Source organism: Trachemys scripta, chromosome 11 (assembly GCF_013100865.1).
Source record: "Trachemys scripta elegans isolate TJP31775 chromosome 11, CAS_Tse_1.0, whole genome shotgun sequence".
Classification (NCBI taxonomy): Eukaryota; Metazoa; Chordata; order Testudines; family Emydidae; genus Trachemys; species Trachemys scripta.
In genome coordinates this window covers 32,046,458-32,060,691 of record NC_048308.1, presented here as the reverse complement: position 1 = coordinate 32,060,691, position 14,234 = coordinate 32,046,458, and the positions used below count along the sequence as shown (strand labels likewise).

The window sequence follows — 14,234 nt, the reverse complement described above, 5'->3', positions numbered from 1 at the left end:
CCTCACTGCATGCAATGGAGATTTTGCCGGAATACAGTGTGAAGTGATTACAGAGTTCCTGGTCCTCCACAGCTACCAGAGATCAGGATGCAGCAGGGATCTTAATAAACAAGGGAACTTCCTTGTCAAAGGATTCTCTAGTTACTGCTTAAGGCATGCTTCTTTGTGTCTATGTCCTCACACTACATATGCTATGAAAGATCAGACGCAGATTTTGGAAAAACAAGCATTTACATTACTGTTGACAATGTTAGTAATAAATACTGTAAATGTGTCAAGGTTGAAGGAAAGCAGAGTTGTAAAAGTATCAGCATGAAAACAGCTCTGTTTACGGGGCTCCTGTCTCTTGAGGTATTGAATTACTGTTTAAAATTAATTCTAATATTGAAAATTGAGTCAGCTTCTTCCATTGCAGATCTTTGGGGAAAGGACTATGTCATCATATATATTTGTACATTTGCTAACACAATGTGGTCTCAATCCAGATTGGGAACTATGGGCACTACTATAGTATAAAATATCATTATCAAGAATATTATTTACTACTCTAGATTATATTCTTTTTACAAGAAGGGGCTAGCAGAAATTCTGCATGTATTCTGTTATGGCAGGAATAATGCAGAACTGATTCAAAACAGAGTTTAAAAATTTCCAGGTTTTCCTCTCACTTTGACCAGTTTTATACCAGTGTAACTCCATTGATTTTGATGGAATTACTCCTCTTACATACACTAGTGTAAATCAGGATAATCAGGTTTTATAACTTCATATCCCATAGTATAAGTTTCTTAAAGAGTTATGGGTGCATTCATTTTAATGGATTTCTCATAATTAAAATAATCTGTCTGATTTTGTTTTTGCAGGTAAAAATGATATTTTTGGAGAGATGGTACATCTTTATGCAAAACCAGGGAAATCAAATGCAGATGTGAGAGCTTTAACCTACTGTGACTTGCATAAGATCCAGCGAGAAGACCTACTAGAGGTTTTGGATATGTATCCTGAATTTTCTGATCTCTTTCTCACCAATCTAGAACTGACTTTTAATCTGAGACACGAAACTTCAAAGGTACATACAGTAGGTGTTATTTTTTTTCTATGATTTTCTTTCGAGTGTATGTGTTAAGTCACAGAAAAGAAAGACATCCCTGGAAAATATAAATTCTGGCTCTTCTCTTACACCAAAGTTAAATTGACTAATAATGGTGTGAGAGTGGAATCAGATCCATATGATCAAAACTGGAATGAAATGAAAAACAAAGGTTAACAGAATTAAAAGCAAAAGGCTTGAGGCCAAATTCTATTCAAGAAAACTTATCTGTGTGGTCCCAGCGAAGTCGGCTAGACCTAGCAGAAGTGAATGAGATGACTCAGGTGATGTTAAACTACCAAGATTTGGTTCTATATTCAAATACACCACTACCTCAATATAACGTGACCCAATATAACACGAATTCGGATATAACTTGGTAAAGCTCCGGGGGGACAGGGCTGCGCACTCCGATGGATCAAAGCAAGTTCAATATAACGTGGTTTCACCTATAACGCGGTAAGATTTTTTGGCTCCTGAGGACAGCGTTATATCAAGGTAGAGGTATAGTGTTAAGATTTCAACCAGGGGGATTTTGAATATTTTGATACACCCATTAAAAAACTGTTTTGAAATAAACAAATATAAATTGAAATATATTGACAGTGTCAAATTTCTCTCATTATCAGAAATACAAAATAAACAAGAATCAGGCTACCCTGGTTCCATTTATGACTAAAACTACAACAAATGTAATTGTCTTGCAAATCTTCTTCCACAGTTCTGTCCTCTTGGACTACATTTCCTATATTCAAAATTAACTAATAAAACATATGAAGCACTCTTGGTAGGACACCCCATGCTTGTCTTCTCTACTCTGAACCTGCAGAACCTCCGTTTGTCTCTCCTCCCACCAATTACTTCCTTACGATGCCTCCCTGCCCACAGTGTCCCCTTCAAAAAAGGAGAAGGAAGTGCAGCCTGGGTAGGGTTTACATCTCCCTGAAAGTTTGTCAATCATCCCTTGTTCTCTTTCCTTTTAGACGTAAAGTTTTTAGGAGGAAACCCCTTGTCTGACAGTCTTTTAGATGGTATCAAAGATAGTAATCACTGTCCTTTTGCGGGAAATGGGAGGAAGTTAGTTGAGATGGGCTGGGGTTTTTAAACAGATGAGCTGTTGTTGCTGAAGTTCAACCCCATTTCCTAGAAGACAAAACAAGACACAAACACACAAAAGGGGAGAGGAAACAACAGCAAAGATAGAAAATGTGGTTTCTATCTCTGATGTTGAATATCACTTGCAACCTCGCTGCTGAAAAAAAGGAAGGCACAATGCACAGTCTTATCAGTCACTCTGAGACCTGGCAAACTTATACCAGCATCAGGCTATTTAGGGCATTGCTTTTAACTGCCTCTTTCTGGTCACAGGCTCTCAGCAGTGTTGCAAAATATACAGTTTTTGCCAGCTAAATTAGACTCCTCTTAGACAGAAGGCAAAAGGAGAGGGAGAGGAAATAAGGGGGGGAAGGAAAAGAATACACAGAGTTGGAGGAGCAGGGTGTGATAAAGTCTCACATCCCAAGTAGTGGTTGGGATTTAGCTGAGCCAGGTAGAGGTGACGATATCTTCTGGCTCCCTCTTTTTTTGGCCTAGTCTGGTCAGGACACCTTTCAGGATTAGGATGAAGATCCAGGGTCCCAGGAGACCATGGGGCAGCAGCTATGATGGTGAAGCTCGCTCCTTCACCTTCTCATCTTTCAGTCAGTGTTCTGGCACCCAGCTTTTCCCCTATGGTCTCTTTGTTTTTAAGAACCCCAAAAGGGACTGATGGGCAAAATAGTCCGTCCACTCATTATTTTATCCACCAATTAGGCCTAATTTCTAACACACCAATTTTGGTCCATTGATTTCCAGTCCCATGCTTCTCTTGTTTGCCAACCATGATTTGAAACAGAGTCCTTGAATTATCTCAGTAGTCCTTTCTGTTTGAACTAAGTCAGTCTTTGTCTCCCTTTTGTACCTTTTCCCATCAGCATTTATTGTAAGTGGCTATTGTGACCATTTATAAACATTCACTCACTTTTTACTGTTGAGCTCCCAATTAGGGTACATTTGTAGGCCTAATCACCACAACATAATCCCTCTTTTTCTGTTAACCAGTTCTGCCTACGATCAGACATTTGTTCATAATGTCACAAAAAACATATTTCAATTTAAGCATATAGAGGAGGATGGGGCAGGGTACTTGGTTATTATTTACCCCACAGCTGGCATTTACAAATCTTATTTGATTAGATCTTAACCAAAATTACAGTTAAACCTTCCAGATGTTAACAAAAGCTAAGAACTTACCACTTACTTCTTTTGTAGCTAAAACAAATCTCAAACAGCTGCTGTTATATGACTGTAAGATGTTTAAAAAACAAACCAGCTGTTATCAGTTCTTTGGCTGTATGCCCAGAATGGGTAAAGATGGGGGTGGAGGGGAAAACTTTCCCCTTCTTTTTGCCACTTACACATTCAAAGCTGCATATTTACACAAACTGTGAACATTTATGCACCAATGGTTAAACTTTGTCACATGGAGAAATTTGTTTAGCCCTGATGGCATTTTTACCCAAGCATATTGCCTTCTTTTACAAAGAAGCAACAAGATGATGTTCTTTAGGAATCACTTCTGCATTTATGAGCTATTTCAGAGGAGGGCAAACTATGGCCCGTGGGACCATCCTGCCCGGCCCCTGAGCTCCTGGCCTGGGAGGCTCGCCCCGACCCTTCCCCTGCTGTCTTCCCTCCCCCGCAGCCTCAGCTCGCTCGCTCTGCCGCCGGCGCAATGCTCTGGGCTGTGAGCTCCTGGGGCAGCGCAGCTGAGGTGCTCTGTGCTGCATGGTGGCGGCGGTGTGGCCCAGCTCCAGCCAGGCGGAACAGCTGTAGCGCTGCCAGCCAGCAGTGATCCAGGCTGCGGTCAGGGAGCAGGGGGGGTTGGATAGAGGGCAGGGGAGTTCGGGGTGGTGGTCGGGGGGGGGGAACAGGGGGCTTAAATGGAGTTAGGAGTCCCAGGGGGGCAGTCAGGAAGGAAGGGGGGTTGGATGGGGCAGCGGGGGGCAGTCAGGGGCAGGGGTTCCAGGAGCAGCCAGGGGACAGGGAGAAGGAGTGGTTGGATGGGGCAGGAGTCCCGGGGAGGGGGCAGATAGGAGGTGGGGGCCAGGCCATGACCCCCTCCCCTAACTGGCCCTCCATACAATTTACAAAACCTGATGCAGCCCTCAGGTCAAAAAGTTTGCCTGCCCCTGAGCTTATGAAACACCCAAAGGCAGTAAAAACTTAGCAGGCATTTGTACTCTATGACAGACCTTGCCCACCTTTTTCACCACTAATATTTGTGAGGGCAGCGAAGCCCACCATGAGGTCTAACCTGTGGAACAAAAAAAATTGACACCACAAACAAAACAGAAAAAAAATTGCAAAAGCATAAAACAAGAATAACCCCAAAACATTGCAAAAACAATAAGGAAAATTTATTTTAAAAACAAAAATTGCAAAAACACAAACAATCACAAAAGTCTTTTAGATGGTAATAAAGATGGTAAAAACTATTCTTTTTGGGGAAAAGAGAGGAAGCTAGTTGAGCTAGACTCAGGGCTGGCCTCAGGGGTGGGCCACCTGGGCAGCTGCTCAGGGTGCCCAGTCATCAAAGGGGTGCTATGCAGCAGCGCAGGTTAGTGTCAGAAACTGCTCCCTGAGGAGGGCATCCAGATTTCTCCCTGCTTCCTCCTGGCAGAGGAGCATGGGGGGAATGGTGACACAGATACTGCATGCACCCCCAACGTTCCTCCGTGCTTCTCTAGAGAGCTGTTGGGGGTGGGGGGGAGAAGCAAGGAGCAACACCAAGAGCTCCGTGCATCCAGGTCACTTTCCCCACTTGGGCTGTGCTCTGAGGCAAGCAGCAGGAGCTGCTACTGTCTGCCTTCCCCTTACGTAGCCCAGATGAGGAAAGTGACCTGGATGCAGGGAGGTCACTCCTTGCTCCCCCCGCCCCCACACACACAGCCCCCTAGTGGTGCATGGAGGATCAATGTTCTAGGGGGAGCAAAGGAATAAAGTCAAAAAGGAAAGTGATACTTCCCCCGCCCCCGATGTGTAAAGTCTTACATCCTAGGTAGTGGTCAAGATTTACCTAGAGGCAGTGGAGGTGGCAATGTTACCTACCTCCCTGTTTTGGCCCAGTCTGGTCCAGACATCTTTCAGGATTAGGATGAAGAAGGTCTGGGATGTTAGGAGACAGTGGGGGTGACAGCTATGGTGGTGAAGCTTGCTCCTTCCCCTCTTTTTGTCTTTCAGTTAGCCAGTGCTGACCTAAGTTCCTTTTTAAGGACACCGAAAGGGAGTGATGGGCAGAATAGCCTATCCTCTCATTGTATTGGAAATTAGGCCTACTTAGTGGATAAAACATCAATTTTGGTTAATTGATTTTTAGTCCCACACTTCTCATTTCCCAGGCATGATTTAAAACACAGTACTTGAGTTAGTGCAGTAGGCCTTTCTGTTTGGACTAAATCAGTCTGTCTCCCTTTCCCTTCAACATTTATTGGTATCGGTTATTGTGACATTTTATAAACTTTCACTCACTTTTCACAGTTAAGCTCACACTTAGAGTAAATTCCTACGCCTAATTATCACAACACAGGAGGAACAAGAGAGAAGCACCTAGGTAGGTTTGCCTAACACATAATGCGGTAGAACTGCATCTAGCCATGTCCAGAAAGTATGGGCTATACTGCACGGTGGATCTATAGTTGTATATTTGAAAAACTTAGTTAAAATTTAGGTTTTATTATTCCTGATATACATCACAGTATTCCAGGTTTTCCAGTATATTTTAAAGTAGAGCTAATAAAGCCTTAGTATGGAGAGACCTCCCTGTAGCACTCTGATCTTGAATCCATGCTGAGACACGGGGAGACAGAGACCACTGGGATTTTGTACACAAATGCCGGGCACGAGGGTTGCCGATCAGCAAAGTACAAATCAGGAAGGTTCTACATATGTTTTAGGTTTTTGTTGTTTTTTTTAATAGAATATATTAAAAGTCACTTTATAGAACAAATCATGTTATGTTTAATGCTGAGCCTTCTTTCATAAAAATTGTATTTTTTTTTCTTTACAAAATTATCCTTTTTGTGCCACATTTTAACTCTGCTTTGGAAAGGTCATCACTGTTATTTAAATGTTAGATATAATATACTTTACTGATACATTGAAGATAGGCCTGAAACTCTGCATATTTGAGAGCTTCTAAAGGATAGAATTAGTTCTACATGATAGTTTCTCACAAGCCCCTATTTCCTGTACTTTCATTATAATAATGTTTTATAATTATTTTTCTCCCTGGAGGCTCATTGTCAGTTAAAATGAAACTATCCATCATGTGTGTCAAAAATCCATGATGTAGAACCCAGAGACAGTCCCCTTACACCCATCCTCCCCACCTATTAGTTCCTTCGGGGTGGCTCCTGATTCTTACTGCCCCACCCATACACGCCCAAGTGAAGAAGCAACTAGAGACACCTTTGGGGCTCCACACAGCGGGAAGACACCCATGCCTATGAATTCTCAGGAACGCGGTTTTCACTAGTAACTCACTGACTAACACAATGTTTCTCAAATGCGGCCACTGTGGCTGCATGCAGCCACCGGGGGCTTTTCATGCGGCAATGACAGCCTCCTAGGTGGTGATGGGGGGAGGCAAAGCATCAGCCCTTCCCACTCCTCCTTGTTGCTCCTGGAGAGAGGACACAACGCTGCAGGAACAAGGTGAGTTCTTGATCCACGTTGTGGGGTGGGGCAGCAGGCTCCAGCGGCAGGACTTCAGGAACCTGGCTGTGCGGCCCTGGGCTCCGACTGCGGAGCTTCAGTCTCCAACTCCTCGTTCCAGATGTGGGGCAGCAGGCACTGGCCCCCGGCTCCAGTCCCAAGCGATCGGCGGCAGTTCGGCGGCAGCTCTACCGCGCCGCTTCATTCTTCGGCGGCAATTCAGCGGCTGGCCCTTCCCCTGAGGGACCCTCTGCCGAATTGCCGCCGCAGACCCGGACGTGCCGCCCCTTCCCATTGGCTGCCCCAAGCACCTGCTCGCTGCGCTGGTGCCTGGAGCTGGCCCTGCGGCCTAGGCTCTGGTGTTGTTCCCCTGCCCTAACTACATGGCAGCAGGCACCAACCCACAGCTCTGGCCGTGCAGCCCCTGGCACTGATCTCCTGCCCCGGCTGCGTGGCATCAGGCTTCCCTGCACAGCAGCAGGCCCCAGCCCACAGCTCTGTTCCCACGTAGAGGCAGGCGCTGACTCCTGGCTCTGGCACTCAGCTCTGGCCCTACAGCAGCAGGCACTGGCCCTGGGCACTGACCCACAGCTCCAGCTACGCAGCAGCAGGTTCAGATCCCTGCCTCCAGCCACGCAGTTCCTGTCCCCAGCTCCAGGCTCTGGTTGAGGGCACTGAGCCCCAGCCCTGGCTGCATGGCAGCAGACACCAGGCCCTGGCCACGTGACAATGGGGCTCATCACCCATCGCCCTTGGCCACTGCTGCCTCCTACGGCCCCGTATCCATCGCTCCTGGACCCCGGTGCCTTCCTGGTCTCGCATCCATCCCCCATTGCCCGAGGTCCCCACTGTCTCCCCCGGCCCCGCATCCATCCCACCATCACCTCTGGCCCCTGCTGCCTCCTCCTTTAGACCCCACATCCAGGGCTTAATGGGTCCTGGGGCTTGCTGAGAAAAGTGATATTAACAAACATGCAAGTATCACTTTTCACAGCAGACTTACTAGGTATCTGTGAAAAGTGATACTTGTATGTTTGTTAATATCACTTTTCATAGCCTCCCAGGTAAGTGTGCTGTGATATTAACAAATATACAACTGTCCCTTTTCACAGCAAGCCCCAGGACCCAATAAGCCCTGGGTGGAGGGCTGAAGGGAAAGGCAGCATTATTTTTATTATTGAGTCTGCCAAAAAACAAAAATACAAATACAATGACTTGGATGTGAATCTGTGCATTTTTAATTGTTTTTCCTAAAGTTAATTAAGTATTTTAGGAAAAAGTGTCACTGTGGCCACCAGTGAGAGTTGGCGGCTGCACTGTGAGGCCACCAAAAAATCTGTTGGGAGAACAACACTGCACTAACATAACTCTCAAAATAATATGTAAATGATGCAATCGGCACATTTGTGACCAATGTGCTTTTGGAAACTCCAGGAGGTCCCATTTTTTTATTTAGCCGATAGATGCCTGTGCCTGGCTATGCCTGAGCTATTCCTACCTTCTTTTCGCTCCATTATTCCATCCGTGGGGCACTGTTGTGAAGTCCATATAAATCTAAACCTCATCCTTCAGGACTACAATGAGAGTGGCAGCAAGAGCAGTAAATGTTGCACCGTCCCTTCTTCCCAGCCCAGTCACATGACCAAGCAACTTACCCAATTGGCATGTCCTCTCTCACCAGTAAGAGGAAGGGAAGTGGGTTCAAAGCCCATGCCTTGTGCATATTCACACACAGCACTGCCTTCATGCCATATCATTTGTTTTTAAATACATTATCAGCATGTTATTGCTCAATTTTTTGGCACTAAAAACAATTCAAATGTGTTAAATGCTTCTTGAATCCATTTCTGCAACAAAAAGCACAAGTTAAAACTTCATGTAGACAACAAGATAAGATGGATAAAAAGAGAAACCACAATTTTCAACTACAGAAAAAATGTTTCAATGAGGTGAATTGGAGAGGGAGGAAGGGAGGGACTGGACAGATAAAGAGTAAAATGCATGGTGTTTATCAACCTTATATTTATTGTTGTAAAACTTAACCTTTGTAATCATTACCATGTAATTAAACATCACAGCTAATTATAATCAGTTACCACATTACTGCCTGCAATAATACACATCTTTTGTAAGAGCTTATTTTAATTTTTTCTCTTATTTAACTTCACCACGCTTTGTTACTTAAACACTATTCCAAGAAGCTCAGGAGCTGATGACTACACACTCATGCATTATAGTGAACTAATTTGTCTGGACATTATTATTTCACCATCAGATGGTAACACTGCTGGAATTATTCCATCCATATGATCATTTTAATTATTAATATTGAGCTATGTCAATAGTGTTTTCATTCGATCCTGACTGAGTAGTGTAATCTTACCTTCCTTAAAACAGGAACATGATTAACAGTCAATCGCCTATTGATAATATGCTATTTTCAAATGGGACTAATCTGTCATTGCATTACATGTTTCATTAATCAAGGCTGATCTCATAATAAGATCACAAACCACTAATGATTCGGATGGAGATAACTGCAAACTTCGAAGAAGGAAATTGTCCTTTGAAAGTGAAGTAGAGAAAGGTAATTAACTTCATGTCTTATATTTAATAGACAGCACTGGGACATTATTCATTGATATTTAAGAGGGTATTCTTTTCACTGGGTAACAGAGATACATTAAGGTTCCATTGCAGCAATTACTTGTGAGCTACTCAAGGTTTTGTTGTTCAGCAGGCAGGGAGTTCTGTGCAGTGGCTCTCAAAATAATTACACACGGACACTGGATATCAGCTTCACCTTAACTCCTCAACCACCACTACAGATCCCATTTCTTTATATGTGTATATACTTAGACAACATCGTGTCCTGCACTATACTATTAAAATATTTGGAGATTCTAGTCTGTTGGATTTTTATTAGTCGTATTAATTGTATTCTCCCACTAAGCAGCGATTTTGTGCTTGATGCAGGCTAGTGTTTCTCAGTTCCTGTGATATCCCTGAAATTATAGCATTTTGTTTGCAGTGTACAATATATAATTGTGTGTGTGTGTGTGTGTGTATATATATATATATACACACACACACACACACACACCCTAGTGAATTTGTGCCTCAATTGGCAGTGTGCAGATGGGTCTCTTGGCAGGTCTTCAGGTGTCATTTTCTATGCTTACATGTAACATAAAAGGCCATTGGGAGTAGTCAGAATGGAGGGGAGCATTTGGCCAAATATTAACTCATGATACCAGCATTAAGAACTCACAAATACCAAGGGCATTGGTTAGGTACTCATGAAGGAAGCTAAATTAAAACTTGTATGCCTTTCTTTGGAGCTGGGTGAATCCCGTATGTGTGTGTGTGTGTGTCCAATGATTTGGCAAATCAATGTTTCTGACATTTGCCCCACTCTGCCTTTCCCTTTCATGTTCCACTGTTAAAGGCCAATCCTAAATGCAGGACAACACTTTGAGAGCCAAAACTTGCTGATGATAAAAAAAGGACAGGTGGAGTGCTGGAAGAAGAAGAACTTTAGACCAGTATGTTCCTGGTTAGCAGAATGGCATTGCCATTTCATCAAAGAAGCATCTTTGAGCCATGAAGCCACAAGTGACAACACATCTGGCAGGAAAATGCCCCCATCAAATATTGAGTCTGCTCATCAAAAAGAATCTGTTGACAGAGGTGCCTTACCTCTGTAACCTTCACATTTCTTATGAGAAAACCTACCCTGCCACCTAGACAATATGGAAGTGATTTGTCAGCTGTGCTTCCTGCTCAGAATAGCCTGCTAAAATGCCAGGAGGGTGGCAAAAACTGTGTTTTGTTGCTCTTACCAGTAGTTCTTGCCTGCTAAATTATGAGTCTCGCTGAGCAGTCTTCTGATTGCTGGCATTCTTTCACATTACTTTTGACAGGATGTCATTTGCCACAGTTTTGTCAATGAAAATAGCATGCCTTTGTGGGAGAACAGAAATGAATGGTAGCCTACTCCTAAATTCTGGTAATTATAATATGTTATCTGGCTGACTGAGTCACACCAGAGAGAGAAACTCCACTTCCGGAGAGAGGGTAACCAATAAGTGTGTAGAGTTTTGGTCCCAACGGCACACTTCTTCCCTGCCCTAGTCTATGCTGCAAAACTCTGCATGCGGCCATAGCTGTAACAGAGCACATGGAGTTGTTTTTCTGTAGCCTGTCCCAGGGCCTGTGTTGTTCTGTGAAGAACCATGGCAGTTCCACTGATTTCAAGGCCTTCCACGCCTGTGGGAGGGTGTTAGAACAGAATTTGGCACATTCTAACTTAGACCACAATCAATAAACAGTTTGGAACAGACAATACAGCAGTTTGAGAGGTACAGCACAAAAGACATAGCCCTTGGCTGAGACACATATTTCTGCCACCCTCCTGGCATTTTAGCAGGCTATTCTGAGCAGGAAGCACAGCTGACAAATCACTTCCGTATTGTCTAGGTGGCAGGGTAGGTTCTCATAAGAAATGTGAAGGTTACAGTCTTGTTACTGTTTAGAGAAAAGTTATCTTTATACAACATTTTAAGTGTCATATTTTCACTTCATAAATAAAATCTCTAAAAATTAAGCAATCCGTGCATGTTCTTATGAGGCTTCAACATTTTAAATCTCAGTAAAATCTTAATGACTTATACAAGTATCAGAGGGGTAGCCGTGTTAGTCTGAATCTGTAAAAAGCAACAGAGGGTCCTGTTAAGACTAACAGTCTTAAAGGTGCCACAGGACCCTCTGTTGCTTTTTAATGACTTATACAGTCAGTTGTTCATGTTGCCTCTCTAGTGCGGTACCTAACTTACATTCTTGATCTTACAGAAGGGGGGCTCTTTTTAATAGACATATGGACCTCCTGCTAGTGCTTCCCATTCAGCTGTTGACCAACTGGTAAATTATACTGTTTGAAATTGCACTTGTCCCTTTTTGGTGAGAGCCTACAGTAGTTTGAGATTTTCTCCCTTGTGGACTGTTAAACATGGATTTGTATTTCTCTCTTCCTTCAGTTCATGTGAGCCTGATTTGGACCTTGTTGCCCTGGTAACTCATTGTGCAATAGTTTCATCAGGGACTTAAAGAGCTGTGAGATATTGTCTGATTTATCTGCAGTATGTACTCGCTTTCTTTCCTAGAAATGGGACAATTAATTCAGTCAAGGTAGTTTGTGATTTGCTGAACAAGCATTGCACTCTCGTGTGGTGATACAAGACTGTCTTAGTCTACTCCAGATGCATTTCCAGCATATTCTAGATGATTCACCACATATCTGATCTTAGCTTCTATGTATGGCTTATTCTTTCGTGGCCAAACCCTGGTCCCAGAGAGCTATGTGGTGCAGAGCTAGCTGTAGTTCTGTAGCCCAGCCTGACTCTATGGTTGCCAAGAGCAGTTGGAATCCTGAGAGAGCCCTCGTTAGGGGTTGCCACATGTCCACTACCTGGCAGTTTTACCCTCACACTTACCCAGTGGGATTCCATGACTATTATCCCATCCTATCTTTTGGGAATAGTGTTGGGGGGTGGGAGTCCTCTGTGCATATGCAGAGCACCACCACAGCCGTAGAAGCCAGTTGCCACAGATGACTGACAGTCATCCACAGAGATTCTTACCAAGATTACTTGGGCCCAACAGTGCTACTGGCTGACAGTTTGTAAGCAGAGCTGTCAGCCAGGGTGAAGTTTTCTCCTCAACATAAACAGGTGAGAAGCAATGGGGTGGTACAGTGCCTTCACCTATACTTTTGCCTCCTGGCCCACACACAGGGAAACATTTTTTTCCTTTCTTCCCCATTTCCTCCCTCCCCCCCACTCTCTCATATAACAGGTCAGTAGGAGTTATCCCAACCTCATGGCCCACTGGGTGGGGAGAAGGGGAAAAGTAGTTAACCCTGAATTCAGATGTGCTGTGGAGCCCCTCTACTCCACCCACCTATGCTGGCCTGGCCATCTTCAGGGTCAATAAAGCCAGCATAAAACCCCCATATGTGGCATAAAGGAAGTCATGGCATTGAGGTAATGGTCAGAATTTAGCCCTGACAGAGTAAATTCATCTGTAGCAGGACTTTGAAAACACTTTTTTGGTGAGCTCGTCAAACTTCCTGCATCATTACTCACTCTGGTGTCATATTTAATTTTTTGTTAACATTGGCATTGCTGGTATCTAAGAACTTCACCTCATTGGGTCTATTCCAGCATATAATCATTCTTACCATGAAGAGATGTTCTCCATGTCAGCCTGGAATTCATTTTGTCCTTCGCTGAAAGCTATCAGATGCACACAGAATGCACACTGAAATATGATGAACCTCAAGAGGCAATCAGATGTGAAGACTATCCATTCCAAGCAGAAGATTACTTCAGGAAGAATGAGGTCAAACTGTATTGGTGATCTTTCAAACTCCTTTGGACAGGGCATGTAAAAATCCATTAGCCACATCCAGGATAGTTGTTTTAAATACACCATCTTAGATGCAGTAACTTGAATGGAATGATGATGTAGACAGCATTACTCTGGATTTTCATCAGTGTAAAAGAGAGCAAAATCTGGCCCACGCTTCTAGGGCAAACAGAATCTAGTGAGAGGCATATTGTTCTGTTAATACCCATCAATTCAGTGAAAATAGTTGTTTTGTCAACTTATTGCCAACTAGTCCATGACGAGACACTTAACTCTTGACAGGAAATTTTTATTTTCTTGGATTTCATTTTAGGAGCCCACAAAAGAAAGTCCCTGTGAATCCTACTGATTGCATTTGCCCAGCTTGAAAGCAAGAAATGTGTTCCTCAAATCCTACATTTTGCAAGGACTCCCTGACAGCAAGTATATAATCATCAGACAGTCCATCACTGCAATTGTCCATCTGCTCCTATTGCAGCCTGTCCCAGGGGAGCACAGCTCCTACAAGAGCCTTGTTTCCAAGGGTAACTCCTACTGAAGCAGTTTTCCCATGAAATGTGGCCTTCTGGAAATGTATATGCAGTCATACATATTGTCAGCTATCAGAGAAAAATAATCTTGTAGTGGAAGATAAGCTCTGAGTGTAAGAGACTGGAATTCTATCATTGGAGTCAGAGATCCTTCGGCCTTCACCCTGCATCATTTTGCATTACCCTCACATTGTCATCTCAGTAACATTAAGATTGTGGCAAAACCAGACAAAGCTCAAACTATTCAGAGATCAGGCTCTCACTCCATCCCTAACTAATGCCATTGTGCTAAAAATGGCACAAAAGAATAAGTTAAGGATTGAATGTTTGCTTTAACTTTGAAGTTTCTGGCTTTGAATTTGACACACATTTACAGTCACTCAAAACTAGCTCTTTAAATTGAATAAAAAAGAAAGGAAAATAAATCTTTATGG

At 43.5% G+C, this 14,234-nt stretch overlaps 1 protein-coding gene across 8 annotated transcripts in view; it reads left to right on the top strand.

The window, feature by feature from the left end:
• Positions 1-14,234, top strand: part of KCNH7 (potassium voltage-gated channel subfamily H member 7) — a 326,748-nt gene that overhangs the window by 293,331 nt on the left and 19,183 nt on the right. For 6 of the 8 annotated variants that reach the window (XM_034785517.1, XM_034785514.1, XM_034785515.1 and 3 more), the window contains 2 exons: positions 864-1,078; positions 9,332-9,431. In XM_034785517.1, coding sequence (XP_034641408.1) covers positions 864-1,078; positions 9,332-9,431 — 315 coding nt within the window. The remainder of the gene's footprint in view (positions 1-863; positions 1,079-9,331; positions 9,432-14,234) is intronic. The other 2 variants (XM_034785518.1, XM_034785512.1) reach the window with 1 other exon arrangement.